Source organism: Drosophila mauritiana, chromosome 2R, assembly GCF_004382145.1.
Source record: "Drosophila mauritiana strain mau12 chromosome 2R, ASM438214v1, whole genome shotgun sequence".
NCBI lineage: Eukaryota > Metazoa > Arthropoda > Insecta > Diptera > Drosophilidae > Drosophila > Drosophila mauritiana.
The window spans coordinates 15,761,503-15,788,076 of record NC_046668.1 but is presented as its reverse complement, the minus strand read 5'-3'; the positions used below and the strand labels follow the sequence as shown (position 1 = coordinate 15,788,076).

General features: G+C 42.3%; 3 protein-coding genes and 2 non-coding genes across 7 annotated transcripts; 3 read left to right on the top strand and 2 right to left on the bottom strand.

Moving 5' to 3' along the window:
• The first annotated feature begins 1,572 nt into the window (after window positions 1-1,572).
• Window positions 1,573-3,511, top strand: LOC117137838 (MAGE-like protein 2). Its single transcript, XM_033299530.1, has 4 exons — window positions 1,573-1,683; window positions 1,780-2,010; window positions 2,161-2,640; window positions 2,782-3,511. The coding sequence occupies exons 1-4, from the start codon at window positions 1,675-1,677 to the stop codon at window positions 3,046-3,048; spliced, it is 987 nt and encodes a 328-aa protein (XP_033155421.1). The 5' UTR covers window positions 1,573-1,674; the 3' UTR covers window positions 3,049-3,511.
• Window positions 3,512-4,342: 831 nt separating this feature from the next.
• LOC117137438 lies at window positions 4,343-6,419 on the top strand. Of its 3 annotated transcripts, none has more exons than XM_033298874.1 (4): window positions 4,343-4,512; window positions 4,688-4,856; window positions 4,942-5,685; window positions 5,739-6,419. In XM_033298874.1, the coding sequence occupies exons 1-4, from the start codon at window positions 4,405-4,407 to the stop codon at window positions 6,239-6,241; spliced, it is 1,524 nt and encodes a 507-aa protein (XP_033154765.1). In that variant the 5' UTR covers window positions 4,343-4,404; the 3' UTR covers window positions 6,242-6,419. The 3 variants fall into 3 exon arrangements, with proteins under 3 accessions (XP_033154765.1, XP_033154764.1, XP_033154766.1); XM_033298873.1 differs by having other exon boundaries at window positions 4,688-4,868; XM_033298875.1 differs by lacking the exon at window positions 4,343-4,512 and having other exon boundaries at window positions 4,597-4,868.
• A 242-nt stretch (window positions 6,420-6,661) lies between these two features.
• LOC117136794 (Na(+)/H(+) exchange regulatory cofactor NHE-RF1) lies at window positions 6,662-17,080 on the bottom strand. The gene is made up of 2 exons (XM_033297850.1): window positions 16,637-17,080; window positions 6,662-7,835 (listed from the first exon to the last, which is right to left on the bottom strand). Exon 2 carries the CDS (start codon window positions 7,825-7,827, stop codon window positions 6,937-6,939), a length of 891 nt encoding a protein of 296 aa, XP_033153741.1. The 5' UTR covers window positions 7,828-7,835; window positions 16,637-17,080; the 3' UTR covers window positions 6,662-6,936.
• A 2,246-nt stretch (window positions 17,081-19,326) lies between these two features.
• Window positions 19,327-19,398, bottom strand: Trnaa-ugc. Its single transcript has one exon. It is a non-coding gene; the product is annotated as a tRNA-Ala (tRNA).
• Window positions 19,399-19,765: 367 nt separating this feature from the next.
• Window positions 19,766-19,837, top strand: Trnaa-ugc. The gene has a single exon. It is a non-coding gene; the product is annotated as a tRNA-Ala (tRNA).
• The last annotated feature ends 6,737 nt before the right edge of the window (window positions 19,838-26,574 follow it).

Here is a 26,574-nt window from a genome sequence, read left to right as displayed (position 1 = left end):
AATTTGATTATGAAATAGAATGGGCATGTAAATGCTATGGCCTGTCTTCCGCGTCTGTCGTTTTTCTTTTTTTTTTTTTTTTGGTTTTCGATTTCGGGCTTTAGCCAGGCTGGATTGGCGAAAAATAAAAGAAAATGAGAGATACCTGGCTTTTGTTTTAAGTCGCTGTGTTTAGTCGAATTGTTGCTATTGCCACACGATGGATTTTAAAATAGCCGACTGCGGAGCTAAGTATGTTTTCAATTTAATGACTGCAAGTGATTGCACAAAATTCCAGGCAACCAGGCAGCCAGTCAGACATACATCACATAATGCGCACTCGCGAATACGTCGCACATGCATCCACGGGATACGATGGTATCCAGCAGATACATACATATGTATCTATGTATCTATATATTCAGTCACGCCGTGGGCTCCTACAGGCGGCACAAGTGGGCAGCAATCACGATCGGCCCGGGAGCCACCAAATTGCCAGTTGTGGCAGCCATGTGTCAGGGGTTTCGTTGCGGACCACTAATGCATCCCCTTGCCCATACAACTAGAAAATCCATTGACCCAATGCTGCTCCAATGATGCCAAAATGTGAACCACACTATGCACTGGAAAATATGCGAAATAGAGCTGAATTTAAAAATATTACAAGTCTATTTAGGGATTAAATATTTAATATTGCTTTATGAATATAATTCCTTTAAAATCCCAATCATCTAAACATTATAGTAAGAGACTACAAAGCTAAGAAAATATTCGAATTCTCTTGAGATTAGGTAAATCACTCCTTCCTTCATTGTTAGTGAGAAAAACATTGAATGAACTCAAGGTCCTAGCATATCTAAAAGATTCCAAAGTTTGAAGAGACGACACTTTTTACGGTGTATATCTTTTGTGGTCCCACTCACCAAGCTGAGATGCTGTGGATGACCCCATAAAGCTCTATAAGACGATATGAAATACAGATATGTGAAATATATCGAATATCCAAACGCATTGTGCTACATTTAACCTTCTTATTGTCTCCGCCACTTACCACATTGGGCTTATGTTTTGGCTATTGGATTTCGGTGAGTTGGGTTTGCAACAAAGTTGAAGTCAATAGCCGCAGGCATTTGCATAATCCCAGCCACTCAAATCTATATATCATATGTCCAGGTGTGGGACCAGCAAGAAAACGGAAGCCTCTTCCACCAATTGGCTATGGTTTTTGGCCAACAAATCAAAGCCACCGCCGATTTGTGATGTGGGTCTGTGAACCACTGATTTCCACTTCCTAGCTATTGTCTGTAGGATAACGACCCGGTTACCTTGTTGTAATATCTCGAGTGCAGGAGTCGTGCCTCCAGTGGCGTACATCCATCCCCTCCAGTCCACGGCTGGTGGAAAATGAAACCGAAACTAGTTTTCATATAACACCGTTCCCCCGACTGACTTTTCATTACTAAGCCAAAATCCCCAACAACAACAACAAGCGGGCAGCAAAAGAGTTGCGAATGCGCCGCACCGTCGACTTGCGTTGCGAGATATAGAAAGACAAGACAGTCCAATTTTTCGGTGTATATAAGCTGAGTGCAGCGGCTCAGCGATTCAGTCCCAGCTTGGATCTCGTTACCCGTGCAGCACAGCGAATTGTGGAGTAATTGTTCCCCCGTGAGACGTCGAATCAGCAGCTCAACAATGCGAATGGTAATGGATTGTGGATAGTGTGCGAGGATCTAGTGATTCCCAGTGATCTGAGTGTGAATTGTGACTGTATCTTGAACACACGTATATCCATTGCAGTTCGTACTTCCTTGTCTCGCCGTGTGCGTGGCATTGGCCCACTGTGGCGGAGCAGTCGAGGATAAGAAGGCCGAAGGCGATGGCAAGACGGTGGAGAAGAGAGGACTCCACCTGGGCGACTACCACCACTACCAGCCCCACCACGAGCACATCAAGACGGTGACCATCGAGAAGAAGATCCCCGTCCCATACACGGTCACCAAGCACGTGCCCTATACCGTCGAGAAAAAGGTGAGTCCTTAACCATCAAAGTCAGGCATTTATGATGTAATTTTGAATTCAAATATTCTTAACCCCGTGACCTATAACATTTATCTTAAAAAAACTTCTTGAGGAGATCACTGAAACCATGTAACATAACTTTCATAACTTTTGCAATAGATCCCCTACGAGGTGAAAGTGGATGTGCCTCAGCCTTACATCGTTGAGAAGAAGGTACCGGTCCATGTCAAGGAGTACGTGAAAGTACCCGTCCATGTGCCCAAACCCTATGAGGTGATCAAGAAGATCCCCTATGAGGTTAAGGTGCCAGTCGACAAGCCGTACGAGGTTAAGGTGCCCGTGCCCCAGCCCTACGAAGTGATCAAGAAGATTCCCTATGAGGTCAAGGTCCCAGTGCCCCAGCCCTACGAAGTGATCAAGAAGGTGCCCCATGAGGTTAAGGTCGAGGTCCCGGTTCCCAAGCCATACGAGGTGATCAAGAAGGTGCCCTATGAAGTCAAATACGAGGTGGAGAAGCCATACGACGTGGAAGTGCCCAAGCCCTACGATGTGGAGGTCGAGAAGCCGTACACCGTTGTCGTGGAGAAGAAGGTGCCCTATGAGGTCAAGGTTCCCGTCGACAAGCCCTACAAGGTTGAGGTGAGTGCGGATCACTTAAGAACATATAAATCGAAAATAAATCCATAGCATCCTAATAAAACCATCATAGGCTTCATAAAATTCCATCAAATATCACCCACAGCCGTTTAAACGTACCATTTCTCGCCATTTTCAAACCAGGTGGAGAAACCCTACCCAGTCCATGTGAAGGTGCCCGTGCCCCAGCCTTACACCGTCGAGAAGAAGGTTCCTTACACCGTCGAGAAGCCCGTGCCCTATGAGGTCAAGGTGCCCATCGAGAAGCCCATTCCCGTCTACACAGAGGTGAAGGTGCCCATCCACAAGGAGATTCCAGTGCCGGAGAAGTACCACGTCGAGGTGCCGATCTTCAAGCACCACCACGAGGACCATCACGACTACCACAGCCACGGCCACGGACACTACTAGGGATCGCCCGCTGATATCCAGAGCCAGACGCACAGAAAGCGAGCACAAGACGAAGGAGGACGAACAGGGAGGAGTACGAGGAGCAGCAGGCGTGACACTGACAGCCAGTCCATCTGTATCTCTCAGATGCATCCACGCAGCAACGTTGAGCTGGACGTTGAACGGGTGACACGAGCGGGAGGAAATGTAGCCGATGAGAGGCCTAAAGAACTCGCAGAGTTCTTTGGCCAGGAGGAGGATGAGAAGAAGACGATGATGAAGAAGAAGAGGAGCCAGAGCAGAAGAGGGAGAGCCAGCGGGGAGTAGCAGTCAGAGGACAAACTAACTAGCTACTCCCATTGAGATCTGGCGGAAGCCGGCGAAAACGGTTTCCGCATCAGTTTTAAGCCAAATGTGTTAGTACTTTTATCTTCGTGTTAGACCCTACGATTTCTATTTAAATTATAAGCTAAAGAAACACCGACCAGCTGGCGTAAATTAATGGGTTTTCGGGTGCACTGATGGGGAAGTGAAAGTGAAAATTAACCAGCGAGCCATGGCCAAATCCCCATGCGAAAGACACGTAACGCTCGTGGCGGAAAATGAAAATGAATGCGAATGAAAACCAGTTACCACTTACTGTCAGTGCAGATTGTGTATTCTTGGGGCCAGTTCATTATGCAAGGAGCGATCCGTTGCGTCATCGGACTGCCAAATTAATTGCAGGAAGCACTCGCCAACACTCGCTGAAAACTTGGCAACATTTTCGCAATTAAGGCGGGCTGTCATAATGGCATAAAAGATTGAGATGAAAAACAAATTCATAGATAGCCAACAAATTGGTGGTTGCACGGCTAGAAAAACATTTCAGATTTTGAAGCTTACTTAAAAAAAATAAGTAGCTTACTTTGAAGAAATAAGTAGTTACACCAGTTACATTTGAAATCTACATTTTTGTTCTCTTGTTAGTTATTGTTCTTTGTACAGATTTTTCTCTGTGCACATTAAACGGCTCTATTTGCAATTGAATCGCAATAGTAACAGTCACGAAAGACAGTCAAAAACAAAGGAAAACGGCACTTCAAGTGCGCAATGGCCTCATTTTCGGGGGCAGTAAATGTAGCGCGTAGCCAAATTGCTCCGCATTTCGAAATATCAGACATTGCAATTACCCATCGAATATCCACTAATTGTGGTTAAATTTTGTAAGCTTTGGCTTGCGAGCTTTCAAAATTGGCGCGTACTTTTAACAGTGACTGTTAGCAGTGCACTGTTAAGTCTGCCGGCGATATGGCAGCTCAGTTATAGAATTAGTTTTGGCCAAACCAGGGTAACTCAATTCGCTCTTGAATTAAATATGTTTTAAAGACCGCTTTAATGGCGTTAACAATTACAAAATTTCGAAATTCGAGTGCGATGGTGGTGGCCGCACAGCCCGCAGTGATCTTGAGCCCCAAAATACTAGATTCCCAGGATAACACAAAGGTAATCAAAAGCCTGTCAAATGTATAACTATACTCTCAATCTTTTTGTTGTAATTCGGCGTTGCCCAATCGTCAAACGGTGCTTGACCAGCTGTTTGTGAAATACATGATGTGCTGAGCACAATTTTGAGTTATGAATATAAATATAAATAAAGTACTTGTACTTATCTGCCCAGAAACCGTTTACAAAATTGGAGTCGGGAAAGGCATCAGTGAGAGTTAATGCAGAAGGTATAGTTCTTAACAAAATACCAGCGATTATAAGGCCAAGTATGAAGCGAGCAGCAACAGGAAAGATAACTGGATCCACGGCTTCGGGAGCAACAACAACAACAGGGGGAACAGGTACAGTAGGATGTGAGTAACAAAAAATTGAACATAAATATGAAATATAAAGAAATGGTTTTTATATAATGTTCTTATATTCTAGATCCCGTTCTCAAAACACCCAAGTATGTGGTTCAGACTAGTCCAAGTGGCTCCTCTGGCCATCAGCTCCAGATGCTGGCAAGGAAGGACACGCAAAGCCTGGGAGTGGCCATCAATTCACTGCCGCCCAACACAATCATCAAAGCAACCACAAGACCTGCCCAAACAGCGTCTTGGACACCAAGCACGCCGAGCAGTAGCAGGAATTCTACTCAGTCCACACCAACTGTGGCAGCTGATGCCAGAGTTTCCTCCGCCGTGCGCCAAGCTGTGTTCATTCAGAGGGAGCAACACCAGCCGCAGAGGAGCATGAGAAATATGACACTTGGCTTGGTGGATCAGGCGCCACTGCTTCATTTGGGTGTTGCGCCACAGCACCTGTCACTACTAAAACGTCATATCTGCCGCAATGCTAATGTCACCCACATGGACTGTTGCTTGACTCTAAGGAAACTCAAACAAAACGAGCACTTCGCCCTGTTGGCCGAGCACTTTGAGCTAAGCGAATCAGATGCCGAGGACACATTCAAGCGCACGCTTATCAAGCTGGCCCGTTACCTCCGTCCACTGATCCGTTGGCCAGATGCACGGCATCACAACGAGCGCTTCAAGCATACCCCACTGAACTACCGAGCCAACCTGTTGCATGTACGCTCGTTGATCGAGTGTGTGGAAACGGATGTGCCGATAGATCTGGGATTGGGCAGCGGCAGCTATAAGTTCATATTGTGCATCAATACAAATGGTAACTTTTAGCCTAAACAGCGAGCGTTTATTTAAATTTTTCTCGCTTTACAGGCATTATCAGCTATGTGTCCAGCGCCTTTCCTGGCAGTTGCGATGATCTTCAATTGTTTGAGGCCAGCAGATTTCGGGATGTCATTCCCGATTACCTGACACTATGCGCGGAACCAGGCAAAGCAGTACGCCGTGCTCGCAGGTCGGGCTTTGGAGATCCTCAGGACTCAGCGGATGAGGATGAGGCGGCGGCGGAACCAAAGCGATCACTTACCAAATTCGAGGCACAGCGTTTGGGTGGGCAGCTAGCAAACCAGCAATCCCTATCCGTTGTAGATGGAGCACTGACTTCCAAGCGGGCTCCAGCGATTCAACTACCCACATTCAACGCTCAAGAACCGGCCTGTAGAGCCCAAATGAGGGATATGATAGATTATTTAAGGGAATTCCGCCTGCTGGATAATTCGGCTATTAAGCAAAAATCATTACTGGGCTATCTTGATGAAATGATCGTGGTGGCTGCGGCGTTATGCAACCTTAAGCGCCAGGAGTTGCAATCTTAAGTAATAAGCGCAATCCGCGGAGGTCTGTTTTAAAGTCAATAAAATGTTATTGTCCTGGTTAATTTAAGAAGCCCTTTTTCGTATTTTTACTGCAATGTATAAACTAACTATTAATAAGTTCGAGTAACAGGACATAATTTTAAGTATTTCAAAGAATAAACACTACATTGTCATTCAAGAGTGTTTTGCTTTTATCTGGAAACATACTTTATTTTCCAAAGTTTATAAGTTTCTCGATTTCCACAGTCGTACTTGTCCTCTTGTTTGTTCAGCTTCCCATAGTTAAACATTTGCAGTTGTATTTCTTTTATATTTTTGCTTTATTTACTTTACAAAAATACAAGCAAAACTAAGTACATATTCAATGAAAGTTGTTCAATGAACCAGGGCAACATTGCCAATCGGAGTTTGCTATATTTGAATTTGAAGAATACGCGTATGTCGTACAATGTATAGATATTCCAAGGGTAGGTGCTCCATCATATCCGCCTACACTACCATCGTTGGTCGCTCTTTCTCTTAGGGGGTAATAATTAAAAACTTGCTTAGTTAATAAGTGACTCTTCGTACTAATAGCTAAACATATTGTATATATTGTGTGGTGTGGTGTATGCCTGACAAAACCAGCTCTAGCTCCTCATCCTGACATTATAACAAGTAGTATTGTGTGTGTTGGTTGGACAACCCTTTTCGTCTCAGAGCTTCTGAATGATGTCGAACTTCTTCTTGAGGTCCACACTCTCGTTCTTGGGATCGTACTTCTTCTTGGATGCCAACTTGGCGCGCATTTCGGCGGCCGTCATTGGTAAATGCAAAGTGCCCGCCTTATAGCCACTGGTCGGTGGGGGTGGTGTAGTGGGCGTGGTCATGCCATTTGTACCATTTCCATTGGTGTTATAAACACTGCCATTGTTGTTGATGCCAGCCTTGGTAGCGGAAGGCGGTGGCGGTGTGCTCATCAGAGTGTTATTATTTATCGGCGATGAGGGTTTACTGCCATTTTGAACGGGAGGCGGGCTGGTAGCCACCGGAGCAGCGGCTGCCGGGATTCCCCTATCGACCACATCCAAATCGGAGGCATTCATGGTGCTGCCGCTCTGAATGCTGCTGGCATTTGAGGATCGCTTGGTGCTCACCATACTGATGCTACTGATATTGGCACTTGCTCCGGGCATCTCCTGTTTGGTGCCCTCGTATCCATTCGGGCTGGCACTACCGTTTCCATTGCAGGCAGCGGCTGGCGGAGATGCGGGTTTCACCTCCAAGGCCTTGCCATCCACATCGATGAGCAGCAAGCGGACCTCATTCGCAATGGCCTTGATCCTGGCCACGACCTGCTTGTGGGTCTCGCTGCCAATGGACACCCCGTTGACCTCCAGGATGCGATCGCCCTCCTTCAGGCCGGCTGCCTCTGCCGGAGAATCCGCATCTACTTTGCCAATAAACTGTCCTGGTTTCACCTTCTCCGAGTGCAAATTAAAACCATAGCCATCGAAATCGGGCCTTTTCACAATGTGACATGTTTTGGTCACGCCCGGTGGCAAAGTGGGTGGTGTGGGCGTCTTCGGGGAAGTGGGCGTGGACATCTTGACTTCTGTAAGGAAAATAAATATTTAAGTATGACACTATTTATAGTTACTTATAATACAGGTTTACTGGTTTCGAAAGCTTTGTTTAAATCATACTCTATACTACTATATTCAAAAATACTCAAAATTGTTTGTTCTGGAGCAGAAAATGCTTTGCAAGATCAATCCCATTTGGTTCACCAATCAGTCTGTGGAACTCAATTGCCGCAGAAACATTTGCTGATAAAATGCAAGATTTCATAATGAGCTATTGTTCTTTGGCAACCGATACATGAGTCTGGAATGGAAATGTCGCCATATCGTACTAAGTTTTTCTCTTTTTTTTTATAGGGTTAGAGCAATGCCCAGTAGATACACATATATGTATGTTTATGGCAAGCACCGACTACCGAGAGATAAGAAACCTTACAGTTCATTCAGTTTTTTGGCCAGCTTATCGCGTATTCCCTTAATGGCCGACATTGGACAATATGCTGACCCACATTACCTGACCCCAAAAATCGACCCTGGCTGAAAGGTCCATCCAAAGGCCGATCGGCCGAAAGGTACGTGTTGTTACTGGGCCTCCATTTCGGGGCACACTAGTTTCGATGGGCATATCTGGCAAGTACTTGCCATAAGGGTAATTGCTCGACAAATAGCATTTATAGCCGTGCTCAAGATTCGGTCTTGTTTTTGTTAGTGTTCCACTTTGGTTTGGGGAAACTGGCAAACGGGTAAATAGAAATTCCACATGCATGTGCTCATGGGTCAAAAATGATTTAGTACTACCCGCTTATCGCAAAACAACCCACCCACCCACACAAACACACATACACACACTTTCCAAAAAGGAACGTGATTTTCCTGAAAAAATGTTTCGTTAAATATCATCCATAATATTAAACGTGAATAACTTTAGTTCGGAAATGGGTTTCGCGTATGCGAAGGAATATATTGAAAAATACGTGTACATTTCAGTCTGAAACGTTATCATAATAAATTTCTTACGATTTTCGGTACGCCTTTTCAAAAACCAAATAAATCATATAAATCGAGTTTCGACTCATTTCAAAACCAGATAAGTTGAGTATTTCAGTAATAGATAATCTTGTTTCTCGTATATTTAATCCTTATCGTGTATCTCCATGTTTTGCGAAAACAAAAAAAGGGTTTTCGAAACTTCCGACGACTTGTTGCACTCGATTTAGATTTGCTAACGTGCTAATTACTGATGGGACACACATCGCTTCACGTCATCGCGGCATTAGCACTTGAAATCACCGCTCCGGTATTAATTGCCTGTAATTTTCAGCCAGTGAATGCAGCAAGCAACCCACTTCGAAGCCCTGAACTTTGAATACCTGTATATAAACTGAATAAACTCCAGTCGCATTCGCAGGCATTGCAAATTACAAAAGCATTTTTGTGTTCCGCCTCAGCTTAAATTTCGTTTGCCTTCTATTTATATAGTTATTTATGTTTTTGTTTTTATTTTTATTTTTTTTCTTACGGTTTGTTGTGGATTTTTTGTTGCCCGAAAGTTGAATCATCGTTGGCCATAAGATTTATTAATGTTGGCATTAGCTCCACACTCCCCTCTCTCCACCCATTTGCAGCCCAATTTATTGGTACAAGATGAGCTCGTGTTTGTGGGCTGTGGGAGGGCAGGGCAAGGGGGAGGGGTGTGATGACCTTGACTTCCCCACCGCCAATTGTTGCCAGCTTCCATTGTAAGCGATTTTTAATTCAATTCAAAGGTAAACAATGAGGCGCAAAAAAAAACAATTCAGAACCCACAATAAGACAATTTGGGCTGGGGATGGGTGCGTGTGTGTTCGTTGCACGGGATGAGATCGAAATAATAATAAAAATAATAATAATTGCCTATACTCGCATGTATGTAGGTTTATGGCTCTCAACCAGCCGATTAATATTTGAATTAGGAAGCGGAACTGACGGCTGGAAAAACGTCACAAAACATCGGAGGCAACAAACAAAGAAATCGTTGAATTGATAGCACGGAAATTAAACGAAACAAATACATGCTGGCTAATAAGCAACACAATAATTATTAAAATGACGATTAAATGTAATTGAAGATGGTGCTATAAAATAATTGAAATTAATCAGGGGTTTTGCGCTAATTACAAGACGATTTGTGTGCCAATTGGTCAATTTTGATTGTTAAGGAAAATATTAGTAGAAATATTACGTCGTCTAATGGCAAAGTTGTACTTTGTGGAATTTCGTAAGTTCATAAATCGTTTTTTACCCATTTTTTTTTCTTGCTCTGCTAAGCGATTTCCCGTTGTCAGTCTTTTGTACTTCCCCCCACTTCCCCCTTCCAACACTCCAGTTTCTCTGGCTCTATTCTCCGCTTCTCGAGCTTAGAGAACTGCGCAAACTTTAATTGAATTTGCAATCAAGCATGAAGTACACACATATACTAGCTGGGTTTTATCATTCACAATGCTTGGGGAATCGCCGCTGGCCAAAGCCCCCATACCCCACCCCCCATATTTCCCCACCAGCACCGCCCACAGCCCCGCCCCCCCGTGACAACCCGCATGGCAGTCGCCATTGTTGTTGGCTGTTTGTTTACTTAAGCGGTTTCTCATCATTAAAGCAAATTAGCCGTTAGGCACTTACAGGTAGTTGATTTCGATTCGGTTAGGGATTCTCTAGATCGAGCCACAGCTCCCCTTTTTTGCCCCCAATATCCGTTATAACCCCTTTTCCATGGAGCCATAGTGCTTTTTCCGAACGGAAACATTCGCTCTGGGCGGCTTTCTTCCAAGTGAATTCTAATTAGGCTCAGTGTATTGTTAGGTTTTCGCACATTCGCAGCGAATTTAATTATATCTTGGGTAAATATGCAAACTCAGGATCTGATAAGCCAGGAAATAGAAAGGAAAACAGCCGAATAGCTAAGATAATATAAAATTACCAAGCGCCCCATTCGGTGGATTTATTTTGGGATTATCGCCTCCCCAACAATGAAATGCAAATCATCATCTGTGCTTAGGTGAGGAATTCATATAGCCAGTGCTAAATAAATGAGTCATTCGAGATGTCTGGAATTGTGGGGAGTGGGTCATTCGAGATATCAATTCATGGGAACGGATTTGTAATCAGATATTGTAGGGTTTGTCGATTCACTCGTCAGCAACTAGCGTTCGCTGTTTTGCGAATAATTTAAGGTGCTTCAAAATGTCAGCTAGATATACAGCTCTATTTTCTAAGACCTATTTCTGAGAGGTGTTTCGAATGTCCACCTCCTGGCGTTAAAACGCAGTAATGAGGTAATTGTTTCTAACACCCTTAAAATGCCCCTAAATCTCAATTAGTCAAGTCATAAATAAACAAGTATCCAAGCTGGCGGTTTATATATAACTATTATTATTATGTAAGCCCTTCCACATTGCTCAAATGATGCATCACAAGCCATTTCCAAAGCTGAAAATATCAACTTTTAACATTATTTCACTGCCAGGCAACAAACAAACGCAGAAACAATGATAATTTCATCGTTAGCCATAAAAGTGACTAAAAGTTAAAGGCTACGTAATAAATTAAACAAACGCTGACGACATTCGCCTGTTTACTTCGAGTGCTCAAACAGAGATTTTTTTACGTAAGTAATAAAACATATAGAAAAGTGAAACGCAAGAGCAGGAAGAACTTTCACTATCTTCGGATCGTGATCGACGATTTATGAGATATAACAAATCCATTTCAATGTTGAGCCATTCAAACTTCAGGCCGGGACATCTATAATTGATTTTCATTCGGCTTTTATACTGCACAACCATTATCTTAACAATTTAAGACACATTTTAATTTTCGTGTTTGACGTTATCAAATATTGTTCTTATTCTATGGATTCGAGACGACTATCTTATCGCAACTTGATTTTAATTAAGGAATTTCTGGCCCATTGCCCTTGTCCACTGCTGCTGTTGCTACTGATATGAATGGCTAATTATGTGGGGCCTTTTTTGTAAGATGACGCCAAAGTGATTAGAGCCCACTTGTTTTCGGCTGCGATTAGCACCTAGCAATTGTTCGATTGTGGTGACACTGCCACCCATGAATGCATAGATATTCATAAAAATTCATTAGCAGCCTCTGGCCAAAGATACAAGATCTCAGATTACAGATGCGAGAAGATTGAAGAAGATGCGCCTTCCGACTGAACTGACTGAATGGTTAGCAAATACCTCGAGTACAGCTGGGAAACTCTGCAAAACTGGTTATGATTATTTACTCTTTGCATACCTCTGACTAAGGTATTGAGGGTGTATTAGACAAAATCGGAGGGTTGTCACGCGATGGGGGAAAACTGGTTAGGTAAATACCCGTGGAGCACACTGCGGTAGTTCTTGGGAATCTCAACTAGTGGAATTTACAAGTTTTGTACAGCTCTGTGGCTAAATACTTGAAAACATCAGTTGTATCTTTATTTAGTTGAAATATGTTTAATGCTAGCTAAATGAACTCAATGCTCTCGAGTTGTCTTCAACTCTACAAACTGCGCTTTTCTATATTATTCAATGACACTGGCGAATGCTGCAATGTGAATGTAAATCTGACTGAATGTGACCTGTGGGGCCAGCCTCGCTTAGAAACTCGAACCTTAAGTCGAGATACAGACGCCAACTTTGCGATTGAAACACCTGCACACGGAGACAGGTGAGAAAAAAAGAAGATACTTTGCTGTACACACTTCTCTTGCTAATCAAACCGCACCCATGACAAGTAAAGTACATTAAAATATTTATTTGCTCAAGGTAAATCCTGTGTCACATGAAAAATGGGGTCAGCAAGGGAATAGATTTATTTGTTTTTTTTTGTTACTTAGCAAAACAGTTAGGAGAACCATAACTAATAACTAGCAATAATCCTTAACCGTCTGCCCTTTTCCGTATCGGTAACAACAACCCTGCTCTGTAATAAATTAAAACTCGTTGGCAAAAAAAAGTGAATCTTGCAATTACACTTCGCACATTTCATTAACCAGAAAAAATGCGATGGGAAAAGAGAAAACCCCAAGAGGAGACCAAACCCAAGGCGTACATACATATATCATTTTCTTAGCGTTTCAAGTTAACGTACAACGGATCTCTCTGGGCGTACTCAGCAATCAATCAAAACTTTAATAAGCAATTTGCGGAGTCGCCAAAAACAAAATAAACTACGTAAAACAGCCGGCTGGGGAAATTACGTGTAAAATTATAGAATTCGCCACGACAAGAGGAAAAGTCAATAAAAAAAAATGAGAATTAAAACGCTGCCCCAGCAATCTTGCAGATGCAACAAATTGTTTTCGGTTGTAAACCGTGTGTGTAGTGTGGTGGTAACCGACTTGTTTTCGTCGCTGCTGCCTCGCGAAAGCAAAAACGCTCATAAAACTTGGCTGAAAAATTCTAGGCGCAATGTATCTCACAGAACGTGTGCATGTGGCACCGCACACCAGCGAACTCGCCAGATACAGATACAAAATATACAACGGCTGACGGGCTGACGACACTGCGGCCCGCGTACAGAAAACTTTTTAGCAAGCAGAAAAAAATCAAATAATAAAAAATAAGGTTTAAGATCGCCCTGAGTGAGGGGGATGCTTTGCGGAAAGGGGCACCGGAGGGAGGCAGAGCCACTTAGAAGCTGTATCTCTGTGTATCTGTAGAAACCTGGTCCTAACCAAATTCATTTTGATGCTGCGGCTGCCTCAAATATTTTTCGTGCGTTCAGCCGGCGAATATTTTCGAGATACTCTTTCAAAAGAGCCACATGTAGTAGGTAGTGAAATTAAATTTATTAATTAGTTAAAATAATTAATTTATTAATTAGTTATATCCTTAAGGAAGGGTGTTTTATTTTAATAGTTCAGTTCTACATACAGAAAACTTAAGTAATCACTCTTGTTCCTTTATTTTTTAAGTAAAACATTTAAGAGTTAAGGATTTAAAAGAACTAAGCTTTCCATAATGATAGTACTTGATTACTTAAGTTAATCGTTAATAAATGGTTTTAATAAACGTAGCCCTTCTCTCCCTTTTAGAGCATTAAAATTTCGGTTAATCGAATTCCCAACTTCCTTTCCTGTTGCGACTTGAATTTCGTTTTATTCTGTTTCTGTAGTTATTTTTTGGTTGAGCTTGAGAAAATAAAAATTGATTCTAGAACCTGTTTTTTGGGTTTGCTCGAGGTCTGGTCTTCTCTCTGCTGGCTGCTTTGTGCTGGCCTTTTGAAATATCTTTGGCTTGGTACTTGTTTCGTTGCTGATGCTGCTGTTTTAGGCGTTTCTTCGGCTGTTGAATCTCGTTTGGGTCTTTTGTCCGAGCAGCCAAACAAAATAAAAAAAAAAAGGGAGTAGGAAAGTAAAGCATTTCTGTCGGAGATCCCAGACTCGGAGCCAAACTCCGACCGGGATTGGGGCTTTCGTTTTCGTTTGTTCGCCCCATCCATTTAATAAGGCACATATTTTGTATAATTTATACCATTATTTTTCGTGTCTTCTTTTTCATTCGAAAGTTTATCAAAAGCGAAAAGTAAAATTTCTAAGCTTTGATTTTGATATATTAACTTGCAGCTTTGCCTTTTTATATAATAATCTTGAATCTCAACTGCGTCGAATGTGTGTTTTTTTTTGTTACCCGTAAAGCGAAGACCTTGGGAATATTATAAATTAACGTTTAAAAAAAATGATGATCGGCAGCTTAAGTAGAAACAATAATAATGCACAAACAATGCGCAAATTGTTGCTTGCTAACACAATCACTTAATACCTTTAAGAAATGTTTGCAAAAGCTGAAAACTGTATATTCAGGTACTAGATTCAGTTACTATATTCAGGTAATATCCATTGTGCAGAGACGCTGCAATTGTGAAGATTTTCGCATGCCATTCAAAATGCAAATGAGTGGATGTGGGAACCTCATGAGTCACTACTACATTTTCGCCCAAATATGATAAATAGGTTTAGGATTTGCAAATTCTATGGAAGCTCAACGGTTATCATTGTTTATTTTCGCTTCGAATTTCATTCAGAATTCAAGGCTACGAATTCGAAAATGCGATCATAGCAATCACGATCACTTTTGGCCTTCACAATCAGCTGTTTGCTGTGAGAAATACAAATGATATATTGAACTCTAGCTCTTTGGGAAAGCAGATAGTTTGCTTTGGCTAATTAATAACATTTTTTATAGGGAAATTCTGCATAAAAGTGTTTTGTTTTATATCTCACGATCAGACTTATTCGCACCAAAGTTTGAAGGTCAATTACTTCCAGGAATTTCTGAAACAAGATTTACTTATTGCTTTCGTAGAAATCTCCATTAGAATAGATTTTAATAACAATTTGAAACTAAACATTGTCATTATGCCGAATTCCACAATCTCTAGGCCAATTCTCAATAACTGGTTGTATTTCTGGCATATTCATTGATCTTGCACAGATCTTTCCATCCGCGAAATGTGTCAAAAATCGTCGGGCTGTGGCCGCGATAAATGCAAAACCCGATCGCTAAATACCGATTTAATCGAATTAGCATAGCTAGTGACAAGCGCAGAACGCCGAAGATTGGATCTTAATCGTGGCAAGTGCCACAGAAAAACCCACAAAAAAGGAGGGGGAAAAAAAGCTATGAAAAAAACCAGAAATACACGCGACAAAAATGCACAACCAGCAAATCAGAAGAAGTAAACCGGTGAATTAGTGCAACAACAACCAGCGACTCGAAACTAAAATAAAAGCAAAGTCTAAACAAAAACACAGAAAAAGACTAGAAAAAAAAAACCATTAAAGAAACCTGCTTTGAGGCATAGCTGGAATACCAGAGTTGTCACTTGGGGGTTTGGGGATTTCGGTGCTTTTTCAGGTGAATTGCAGGTGGGGAGTGTCTGCTGCCGTAAATAAGAAGAAGTAGAAGTGGGAGGAAAACCTGCCGAACTTAAAAGCGATTTATGAATAGCATTAGAAAGAGAGGCTGCCAAGCGATAGGCGACGAGAAAGAGACAAAATCGCATGCATGTCGCATTTGCAAACGCAAACGGCTTATGCAATGCGCCCAAAAGAGAGGGGGCGAGAGCGTGCGAGCGAGAGGGGGCAATATAAATCAAAACAATTATTATGTAAGGCGGGCGGTGCGACGGTTAGTGCAGCCAAAACACAGTTAACAGGGCAACACATTTAGCGGTACGCAATAAAAGCCCATTTTAATTTGGCTTATTTAGTTTATTGATTCAGCTTGAATGCAGAGAGCAAAAAGTTATTGTTGGCGGCGGGTTTATCATTTCAAATGCAAATAATCCCCTTATCAGTATCTTTGAGATATACTTATAGCTACATATGTACTCAATTGGGATTCAGTTTAAAAGACCTTAACTTGCTCCATCAAATCCTTGTTGTTCAATTTAAACTGAAAATCCGATTATAAAAATTTTTTCAAGTGTAATCGTTAAGGCTGATTGCAGCTTCTCTTCCCTCTCGCCACCGCCACCAAATCGTCCTCTCTTTCCCACCCAAAGCGCTTTGCGTGTGTAAATTGTTTATTAAATTTCAGTTATTGAAAATACAGTTTTTATGGCTTTCAATTGCGATGGCCAGCAAATCAAATGGACTTTTATTAACTTGGTTAAATCATGGCAAGTGATTCAACGCGATTTTATAATTATTTTTGCACATTTATGTTTAGCACGTTGTTTTGTTACGTTTGTCCGTAGTAATTCCAATGGATCAATTGATATTCTGCTCGCATTTCGCTCAAGTTCAGTGGCTCTAAAACTGTCTCAAGGCTGCAAATTTCATTTCTCGACTTACCGCTTAAACAAACAAGTAGAAACGATTCCCTTTCAAATGTTGCTGTTGATTTTGGGTTTTCTGTTTTTGTTGCAGTTATTATTGTTGCACTCTCAACTCTTTTCCGTATGCAAACGCTGTCACATACACACACATAAACACGTTGTCTTTCTTGTTGTTGTTGTTGTTGTTGTTGTTACAAGGCCTTACTATTTTTAATGAAATGAAGGAGTTGCCGAACAGCCAACGAAACGAAAGCGAACAGCACACGAAAAAGTCACACAAAACAATCGGCTAAAATAACTGTTGACAGGCGAAAGAGGCGCAGAGAGAGGGCTACTCGCGTTGTTGTTGCTGCTGTTGCTGCTGCCTTCCTGATATTATTTCTACGTATGTAATATTATCGCACGCTGAAGATCCGTTGAAACGTTGTTAACGCTTTCGCGGGCAAATCGTAACTGATTTTGGTTGCTGAAGCGTCCGCGCAGGTGAGAACCGAAGTAAGCCCCGATCGTTCTGTGTATTGTGTTGCATACTTTTGGGCCCGCGTGGTGGAAAAGAGTGTCGAAAAGAGCGCAGATCACTGTGGTGGGTTTCAAGGGAGTTCGAAGGCGAGACATTTTTGGCGGGTTAAATAGTCAACTGAAACTTCGAATATTTTCAATTTATTTGATATTATTTTTTTTACCCTCCTCGAAATTACACCACTTTATGGTCTATGATAACTTTGTTTCCCAGCTCATTATTTCCGTAAACCCATCACTTCGTTGTCTTCGCTTTTGAGCCCTTTAAATCCCATTGTTTGTCCTCTTATCAGCAGTGTCCAACGATGTTTCCAAGCCACTGCCTTACCTGTATGGAAATCAATCAGAGGGATGAACGAGAAGGCACTGGGCTGCAATTCCAATTGTTTTTGTCGTTCGTTGCAAGAAAGAAGCCAGTTCTAAACGAAATCTATGAAATGTAATGGAACATTGGTAAATACCAAGCAATGAGAATCGCTGTTATTGAGTGATATTAGTCCTTGAGCTGACGTTTATGGATATATGTGGTCAACTGTACTACTGGCCCTGCTTTGACAGCTGACAACTGTCATTTTCGGCCTGGCGCACCTGACGTGTGCTCATAGAATTTATTTAATTTCCGCTTGGGGCATTCAAGTAAATTGACTTTCATCGCCCCTTGCCCACTCTTTTCACTTCACGTGTGGGAGACAAACAAAAGCCGTGTGCTAATGCAAATTTGGGCAGATCTTTGGATAAACATCGCAATGGAATAGTCAAAGTTCCAGCGGCACATTCCACTACAAATAAAATTTGGGATGATTGATTATAACATAACATCCATTTAAGAAAAAATGTAGTTATCTATACAAAAAATATCAATTTTTATAGTTCAGAATCCCGTTCTGTTCTTTTAGGATGGAAAGTAATGATGAATTATTTTCTTTCAGTGTCATGCTCGCGTTTTTGGGGACTCCGCGGCGACATTTCGCTGCTCTACTCGGTTGCCCTTATCGATTTAATTAGTTTTTGAAAAAGTTGGACCAACAAACTCTTGGAACGGCAAGGGCGGCCAGTCGTGCAGATAGAACTAGTACTGGCAATTATGAAATTGCAAATAAGTTCCCACTTAGCGAGCAGGGCAATTGCATTTAAAGCGCATCGCCTTTACATTTAATTAAGGCCGAACGAAGGGCGCCACCTGCTCTGTTTGCCGATTCACCTGTTTATCTCTAGAGGTTGGTGGTGGGTGGCACTTTCTTAGCTCCCTGCCGATTTGCATGAATATTTATAGCAAATGCAACTCCCTGGGAAAACGTCGTTGGATTAGGCAACAAATTTATATGCACAAAAAAACGAAATCAACAAAAACAAAGAAATGAAAAAGAAGGTGCAAATGCAGAGCTGCGAAGGCTGAGATTTGCCAAAAACTTTTCGGGCACCTGCAATAAAAAAGTTTTCTTTAATCCTACAGGGGGTTTTCGTAATAAATGATTTAAATTGCATTTCCAATGGGGTTGAAAACCTAATGAAAGAAAAAACCACTTTAAGCGAAATTCTAATAAAATTATAAAAATCAATCTAAGTTTTAGTCGAAATCCTGGTACAAAAATTCACCGCCATTAAAATAACTTGTCCCCAAACAGAAAACTCAAATGAACTTTCAAAACTCAAACCGTGCAAAAATCGTTCAATCTTCTTAAGCAACCGACCAGGCGGCCAGAAAAAGTCAGAAAGCCAACGGAACCGATTCAATTTAACTTTCGAACGAAACACGCACACTGCTGTGCAAATAAAAATAAAATTACACACACATTAGCTGCTTATATGTACGTACATATGTATTTGCCTTGTCACGGTTCTTTGCATACTACCATCTCGCTTCAACTCTTGCCTTCGCACTCACACAAGCAGTGCACTGTACAGTTTTGAAACGATCATGCGGGCGCGTTGGAAATGTGTGAGCGGTACGACGCTTGCTGTTCGTTGCTGATCGCCTGGTTGGTACATGGATCACTTTATCGATTTTACGAAGAAGCGAATCGATTTTTTTTTGGTTTTGTGATCTCAGAATCGGAATCATGACCGGCATGGCCGTCCGCAAACTCGGACGAGACAAATCCGCAAAATAGCATCATCATCGCGATCGGTGCTTGCTTATATGGAAGTAAATAAAACACGAAAAAATGAAAAACAAAAAATTGTACTTGGAGATGCCGGGGATTGAACCCGGGGCCTCTCACATGCAAAGCGAGCGCTCTACCACTGAGCTACATCCCCGTTGAACAACAACCGAGCCAAACGCCCATACGAAGCAACCGAATGGTGGTGGGTAAGCAAACCCAAATGAAATGCTGACAGCGTTATTAATGTGTTAATGTTTCGCTTTGGCATAAATGCAATTATATTGCAGTTAATGCAGTTGCGTTTTTAGATTTTATTTAATTTCTTTTATTTTTTGCAATATATAGAATATAACCCAATTAAATTAAATTATTTTTAAAATCTATACGCGTTCTTATACTTTTGTTTAAAAAATATGTGCTCTTATCCATCTCACTATGTCCTTTTCGTCCTGCAATCTAGGTTTTAAATCGACTACCCTTCCCCCAATGCAAAACGCATTTTGGTCGAGCAGTTTCGCATGGGGGATGTAGCTCAGTGGTAGAGCGCTCGCTTTGCATGTGAGAGGCCCCGGGTTCGATCCCCGGCATCTCCAAGTACATTTTTTGTTTTTCATTTTTTTTGGGTGTCTTACATATTTTCGGCTCTTTAAATGCGTTTAGAGCTGGTATCGCATAGCCGACGCTTGTGTGTGGGCCCTGGCCAAAGACTTGATTTATGCGCAACGAGGCGGCAATAATGAATTATTTATGCCGATTTACGGCTGCCAGCCAGGTCTGCATGTCAATTGGCAGAAACACACTAGTGTTTTCGAGACTAGTGGAAGGAAATCGAGGGGAGGCAGAAAACTTGAACGATTCTCTTGGCCAGTGTTTGACTTTTGGCAGCATTTAAGCCCAAGTCGTAGCCGCAATGCAGTCAAGTGTTTAAATTGTGTATACCCAGACTGCTGTGAAAGGAAATTGGCTTGTTCTCACTTTTGCAACATTTGCCGACTCGAAATTAAAATTAAATTTTGCATGAGCTTGAAAGCCCAGCAGAAGCAGCAGTAGCAGCAGCAGTTTAAATATTGGCCAGCCCCTGGACAGGCAATTGATTTTGTTGCGGTTGAATAAGGGAAAGATTCCTAAGAATTTGACATGTCTCTCGATCACACAGCCTCTACTTTCCTTCCACACATCTTGACCTATCAATTAGCAAGCAGCATAGGGGAAAAATTAAGAGTGGAAAATCCGAATTGCTAAATGCTAAATGCTAAATCAGAAATGCCAGGTCTCGTGTTGGATTGAAATTAATTACCATAACGACGTCTGCTCGTGTCAGTGTGTGGGATTTATTTGCAGGCAATAAATATTTTATAACCGAGCTGAACAGTGCTGGCCCCTGATGGACTTGAAGGCATAATTTGAATAAAAGAAAATCCAAATCGAAATTGTCACACAGGATTTATGTAATTGCATAAACACCGCAAGGACATTCGCACACACGTGCCTGCAAATCGAGTGTCCTGTCTCTCAATAGGCCTCGATTCGGTTGCTTTCGGTCTCCTTTGCTGCTAAATAATTGAGGCAACAAACTAAACAAATGACATAACCTCAATTCCGTGACGTGCTCCTTGGACAGGGAAAAGGGTGTTCAATCTATTTGGGGTTTCCGCCGGAAAAGCACAGCCGTGTTGTATTTCTGCGTTGTACTTAAGTTATCGATTTCATGGTCTTTGAATACGAAATATCCTCATTGTTCGCTGAAAGTAATTGATTAAGTGACTATTAAATTTATCTTGCGTAAGTTTTAATGGAATGTATCAGAACTAGAGAATGAATGAACTAAGGTACATATATTTTTTGCGGAAAATGCTGCTATTAAACACTTTTCCAATTTCCTTATTTCTTCTATCATACTTATTATTATATTTTACGAGTTCTTTAAACGATAAGTACATCAACACCTATCCAATCTGGTGCATTAGGGCCCAACCACACCTATGATTAAAACGTTAATGCGTACAATTCTATTAGAGTCTATGCCTGGACTTCTGTGTGATTCCTGATAATCGTATGACCCCAAACCCCAGCTAAGCTCAGTTCTAATTAGGAAACCACAAGTGCAGGGACCGATAAGAAATTGGAAATGCAGTGGCAGACCCTTGGATGTCGGAGACCTAAGGCCCTAAGACCCCGGCTTAATCACATTAAATGCACATTTAATATTCTCTTTCTCGGTTACATCGGCAGTTTCCTGCATGCCCCAGTATCATCATCATCATCGGCAGCAGCAGGACGAGTATCAATGACGGGAGTTTTTGCGAAAGTGAAAAACCAATACATATTTCCGATGAATGGGGTTGTGTTGGTGAAGTGGGGGGTGTTTCGACCAAGGATGCCAGCCAAAGGACATCTGGTTGTGCGTGAGTTGCTGCCTTTGTCTCCGTGTCTGCGTCTCTGTGTGCGTATGTGGTAAATTAATAATGCATTCGATATCGAAGCCACTTTGCATTCAAATTCAATTGTGCATGCGTGCAAATTCAATTCCCCAAAGCCCAAAAGCATAAACTAAATTATATTGCTGCAAAATTTAAATGCGCAACTATTTTCGTTGCACTCAGGCACATGACAATTGCAATGGCAAGTGTCAAAAAAGGAAGCGGCTTCGGCTAAGCCAACCAGTGCCCAGTATCCCTTCGCAGAAATATCCCCCTCACCCCACATAAATACTGGCAACGCAATCCAAACCTGCAACACAATCACGTTTCAATTAACAGCCATGGCCCGCACTGTACTGCACTGTACTTCAGCAGCATTGCACTGTGCTGGCCATTTGGTGCTGGCCATATTCGTATGTAAAACACGCACGCAACGGCTGCTCAACGGGCAGGGCTTAATGGCCAGGGTCCTGGACATCATAATTCCGGCCACAATTCCCAAGCACCGCAAACACATAAGGGAGTGTGCAGCGTGTTGGATGGGATGGGGGTGGCAGGTGGTTGGGTCAGCAGTTGCAGTCAACCAGGCCAAAGTTCTATGGGGCCCACGAACTAATTACGTTAATATGCGACAACGTTTTCATAGGCGAAAAATGTTTGCTGCACTGCGGGCGCTCTACACTCAACGAATATTATTGCCCAAATTGGTAATTAGTGTAAAACAATTTTACAAATTGGGCTTTATCAACCAAAGTGGGCATTTAAGTCTTTCTCAGCTTATTTTAATCAAGGTATATTACGATTTACAAAATCATGTTTTATGAAACTCCTTTTAAAAAAATTGGAGAGCTAAAATGTCTTATATGTGTATCATTATTCTAATGTTAATTTATTTACCATAATTCCTAGACCGATTTGGCTAAGTGCAGTGAAGGGTTAAGAGGAAGGAGTTGCATAGTTGATTGAAGCACAACAGAGGTCACTCGAGGAATGCTCGATTGGATTTCGAAGGCAGCATTAGCAAAACTTGCCGAATTATCCAAGGAGGTGCGTACTTTCCGAAAACAGGAGCATTACGACGCTAACAAGTGAGTGCTGCACATCAGCTGTCAGTGGGGAAAACGGCTAGCCACATCGCTGCTGCCCTCTCCCCCCTTCCCAACTTCCGCTGGAGAAGATGCAACTGTTTGGATGCCGGACTATTAGGAATGCCAACACAACGGACCCGGATGAGCGGACGTGGACCAGTTGCGTACGTGTTGAACATCGGTTACCATACCTGCTGCAGGACACACTAAGCCAAGCAGCATTACCCAGCTCCGATCCCAGCCCCAACGTCCATATAACCATAAAGCCATCCCATTCCCAAGCCCATATCCGCCACCAACACCACCACCACCCCCCGCGTGTGTGCATTCATAAATAAGGCATCCAACGAGGCAGACTCAGCAGGGAGCACAACTCCAGGCTGACCTGTCCATCCAGGTTAACGGGAAGGCGCACATAGCAACACACAGTTACACTGTAAGAAATGAAATCAATAGAACTTGGTCTATACATATTTATAACGTTCTAACATGGCTTTACCAAATCTGTCACTGTTTATTGCTTTAATTACTTCTTTCCATCCTCTTGAAACTATTTCAGAATGTATCTGCATACTGTCCATATGTATCTACGCTTTTCTCAGTGCAACTTTTCCCTTGGCGCACACATATTCGATCACTCGCTCACGTAGCTCTCTCAAAGTCCTGCGGCCCATTCTCGTGCGGAAAAAGGACGAGTGACAGGACGGGAAGTGGACAGATGGATGCTGCTCCTGCTGTTGACAGTGCCTGCTGTCATTCATTCATTAATGCATTTTCCTGATTTTCACTCATTTAACTCTATAGATTTTTCATTTTGCCTATTACGAGCCAGGGCATCAGGACACCAGGGTCAGTTGCTGGATGGGAAATAGAAGAGGTGGATGGCTTGGGTGTGGCATGGGAATGGCAATGAGGACGACGTGGCCGTCGGCTCTCGCATGTCCTGACCTCTTTGGCCTGCCCTGTTGGTTTTGTCCTGGCCCCGGGAGCCATGCTTCATTTACTTTGTTGTCGGTGGCCATTAGTTTTGACGCACTTTGGACCAGGTTACCCCCACCTGCGATGCGATGGCCATTGGCCATCCCCACTGGGATGGTGATGTGGGAATGGCAATCCCTGCCCGCCCAAAGGCACAATCCCGGCCGGCATTGTGGGGTTAAGTGGGCTGTGTGTGCGGAATGAGCATAATGGATTGACAGGCTTCGTTAGCAAGAGCTGGTAAGCTGAGGTCAATCAAATCGCAGGCAAACTTTCAAATATATCAATGTAAATCAGCAATCGATTCCGGATGCACATCGTAATCGATAGAAAGTAAACATATTGCCTGGAGAAAGTTTGCATAACTTTTTCAAAGCAGAAAAGGGTCAAAGGGCCAGATGTTTTAGCTCACAGTTGGAGTAATTAGATCCACAGTTATGGTAGCTAAACGTTTTTGGTGTAAGAAAGTAGATTATCTGGAGTTTTGTTTTTGAGATTTTTGGGATCTTCGCAAGCATTCGCTTATCGATTTACCTCTTCAATTTCGATTTAATCCAATCAATCGAAAGGTAAGCAAATCCAAACTGAAGTTCCTTCACCGCAATGTTCTCGTTCTCTGTTTTTCAACACCCTATTTTATCCGTAGCTCACTCCTCGATATCCTGGCTCAAGTGTCGCTTTTTTTTTTTGCAGCTTTTCTTGGGCAAACACAGACGACACTTCTTCAGCTTCAGCTGCTTTTTATCTGCTTTCCGATTTTCCGAGCGTTTAGGCAACAATAACAGCAACAGCAGCAAGAGCAAGTTGGGTAAACAAAAAGTCGGACTTGGTGAGTCCAGGACACCACAGAGATGACGCATAATGATTGCAAAACCATTTGGATATGGACCTGAAATATTTCAAAAATACATTCTTTATATTAAAATTTTTATATGAACAGAAATGTTATGTATCTACTTCAGTTAACAAACAAATATAGGAAAGTAATCTTACCTCAAAAATAAATTCTACAAGTCTGTGTAATTCATTTAAACTTTTGCCAGCTTTGCTTTCTTAGAGTACCTTTTGGTTAACTCAATAACTCGGATATCAAACAGATTTGTCTAGAAAATAGCTCAGTTGTCCAGCCCTGCCGCCCCCGCCCCCACTTTCACCTTTCCCCCTCGCCGCTTTTCACACTAAATGACGCTCGAGGGCAACGACAAGGACTCCAGCCGCTGCCAGCGTGGAAAAGTCAAAAGGCCACGACTTGGTCTAAAACTGACTTTGGCTTTTCAGGTATAATTAATCTTGTTTAGCTCTTGTTGTTGCCCGGCTGCTTGACTGTCCGTCTGCCTGGCTGGCTGACTGTCTGTCTGTCACCCTGGGCTCCTGTTTGTTTGTCTTGCTCCTTGAACAGGACATCCACTCCCTCTGCCGAAAAAAAGTAACACAAAACACCCCCACCGTAACCCTCGTAATGTATTTAGAACGAGTTTAATTTGCTCGCCAGCACATTTTTCTCCTTTCACAAGCGAGAGTCCTGGGCCAGGTTAACTATTAATTTTCGGCCCCTGAGCAAGATTAACGAGTGCATGATTGCCTCAAATTGTCTAGGAAAATGAGAAGGAGGGAGGGGGTCTGCCCCAAGTGGGTGGCTGGTGGCTTAATGTCCAAATTCATGGCATACTTCAAGGCGCTGCCGGCGACCCAAGACCAAAATTTATTTTCGCCCATTGCAATTTTGTCGCCATTTTCGAGTCGATTTTTATTTTGTTTTTCGTCCTGGCCAACTTGACTTGCTTGGGTGATGGGAGTGTTAGGGGGATGGGGTCTGAGCTAAAGGTCCTTTTCTTCTGCTTATTCAGCCACTGCAACTTCTTTAGCTTCTTGTTTTTCCTCGACCCGCTGGGCGGTGGCAATTAATTTTGTTGCATGTCACAGCTGCTTGGTGAATTTATTTTGTTTACTGTTTAGCCAGATAATTGCAATTCAGTTTGCTTTGCACAGTTTGGAAATCGTTTTATCAAATAATTATAATAGCTTAAATACGGCTCGATTAAATTAGGAGTTATATAGATTAAATTAATTGCCAAAGCCAATAAATTTTGGTAATTTTAAAACAAATTTAAATAATAATCGGTTATTATGTATAATAAATATAATTGTAATAAAAATCAAGAAAATTATTTGATATTTCAGATATTTTTCCAAGTCTACAATCGTCAGTCAAAGAATTTCAGAATAGTTAAAATTTGCATCCAGGTCGTGCGACTTAGAAAATAAACATTCTCCAACATTTCGAATCAAAATGGAAATTTGTAAAATTGTAGAAACATTTCGCATTGATTTTGCAAATGCGTAAACCCAAGCAGAAGACCTCTCAACCTCTCGAAAAATTGCTTTCCTTCCGTTGGCTTTGTTTTCTGTCCAGAAATTTTGCTCGTTTTCGCATTTTTTGTTGCCTGTTAAGTAAAATGTTTTCATTGTATTTGAAATGCTGCCAGGAGCAGGACGAGGCAGTTGGAGCAGCGTGGTGGAGCCAGGACGAAATGGGGCCAGGATTGGCTACACTATGTTGTTTGTTATTGCAACAAAGCTGGATGTGTTTTTGCAGTTGACACCTGAAATGCAAACACATTTGCCACAGCCGCTGAACAGGATCAGCTTCGGAATCATTCTGAGGACCCAGGCGCCAGGATGCGACGAGGACGAGGGATCCAGATTACAGAAATGCAGATGCACCAGCTGCTGCTTATGGATGCCACTCAATGGCTATGTGTGCGTAAGTACGTATCTGTGTGAGCGTGTGCGTTTGCTTGTGTGTGTGTGCGGCTGACAAGCTGCAGTTGTTGCACATGAAAG

Excerpts from the sequence above, each read along its gene's own strand:
- LOC117137838 (XM_033299530.1), top strand. Across the intron at positions 2,011-2,160 it reads CCTATACCGTCGAGAAAAAG|ATCCCCTACGAGGTGAAAGT; the intron begins GTGAGTCCTTAA and ends CTTTTGCAATAG. Across the intron at positions 2,641-2,781 it reads ACAAGCCCTACAAGGTTGAG|GTGGAGAAACCCTACCCAGT; the intron begins GTGAGTGCGGAT and ends TTTTCAAACCAG.
- LOC117137438 (XM_033298873.1), top strand. The coding sequence starts at position 4,405 with ATGGCGTTAACAATTACAAAATTTCGAAATTCGAGTGCGATGGTGGTG. Across the intron at positions 4,869-4,941 it reads GGGAACAGGTACAGTAGGAT|ATCCCGTTCTCAAAACACCC; the intron begins GTGAGTAACAAA and ends CTTATATTCTAG. Across the intron at positions 5,686-5,738 it reads ATTGTGCATCAATACAAATG|GCATTATCAGCTATGTGTCC; the intron begins GTAACTTTTAGC and ends CTCGCTTTACAG.
- LOC117136794 (XM_033297850.1), bottom strand. The coding sequence starts at position 7,827 with ATGTCCACGCCCACTTCCCCGAAGACGCCCACACCACCCACTTTGCCA.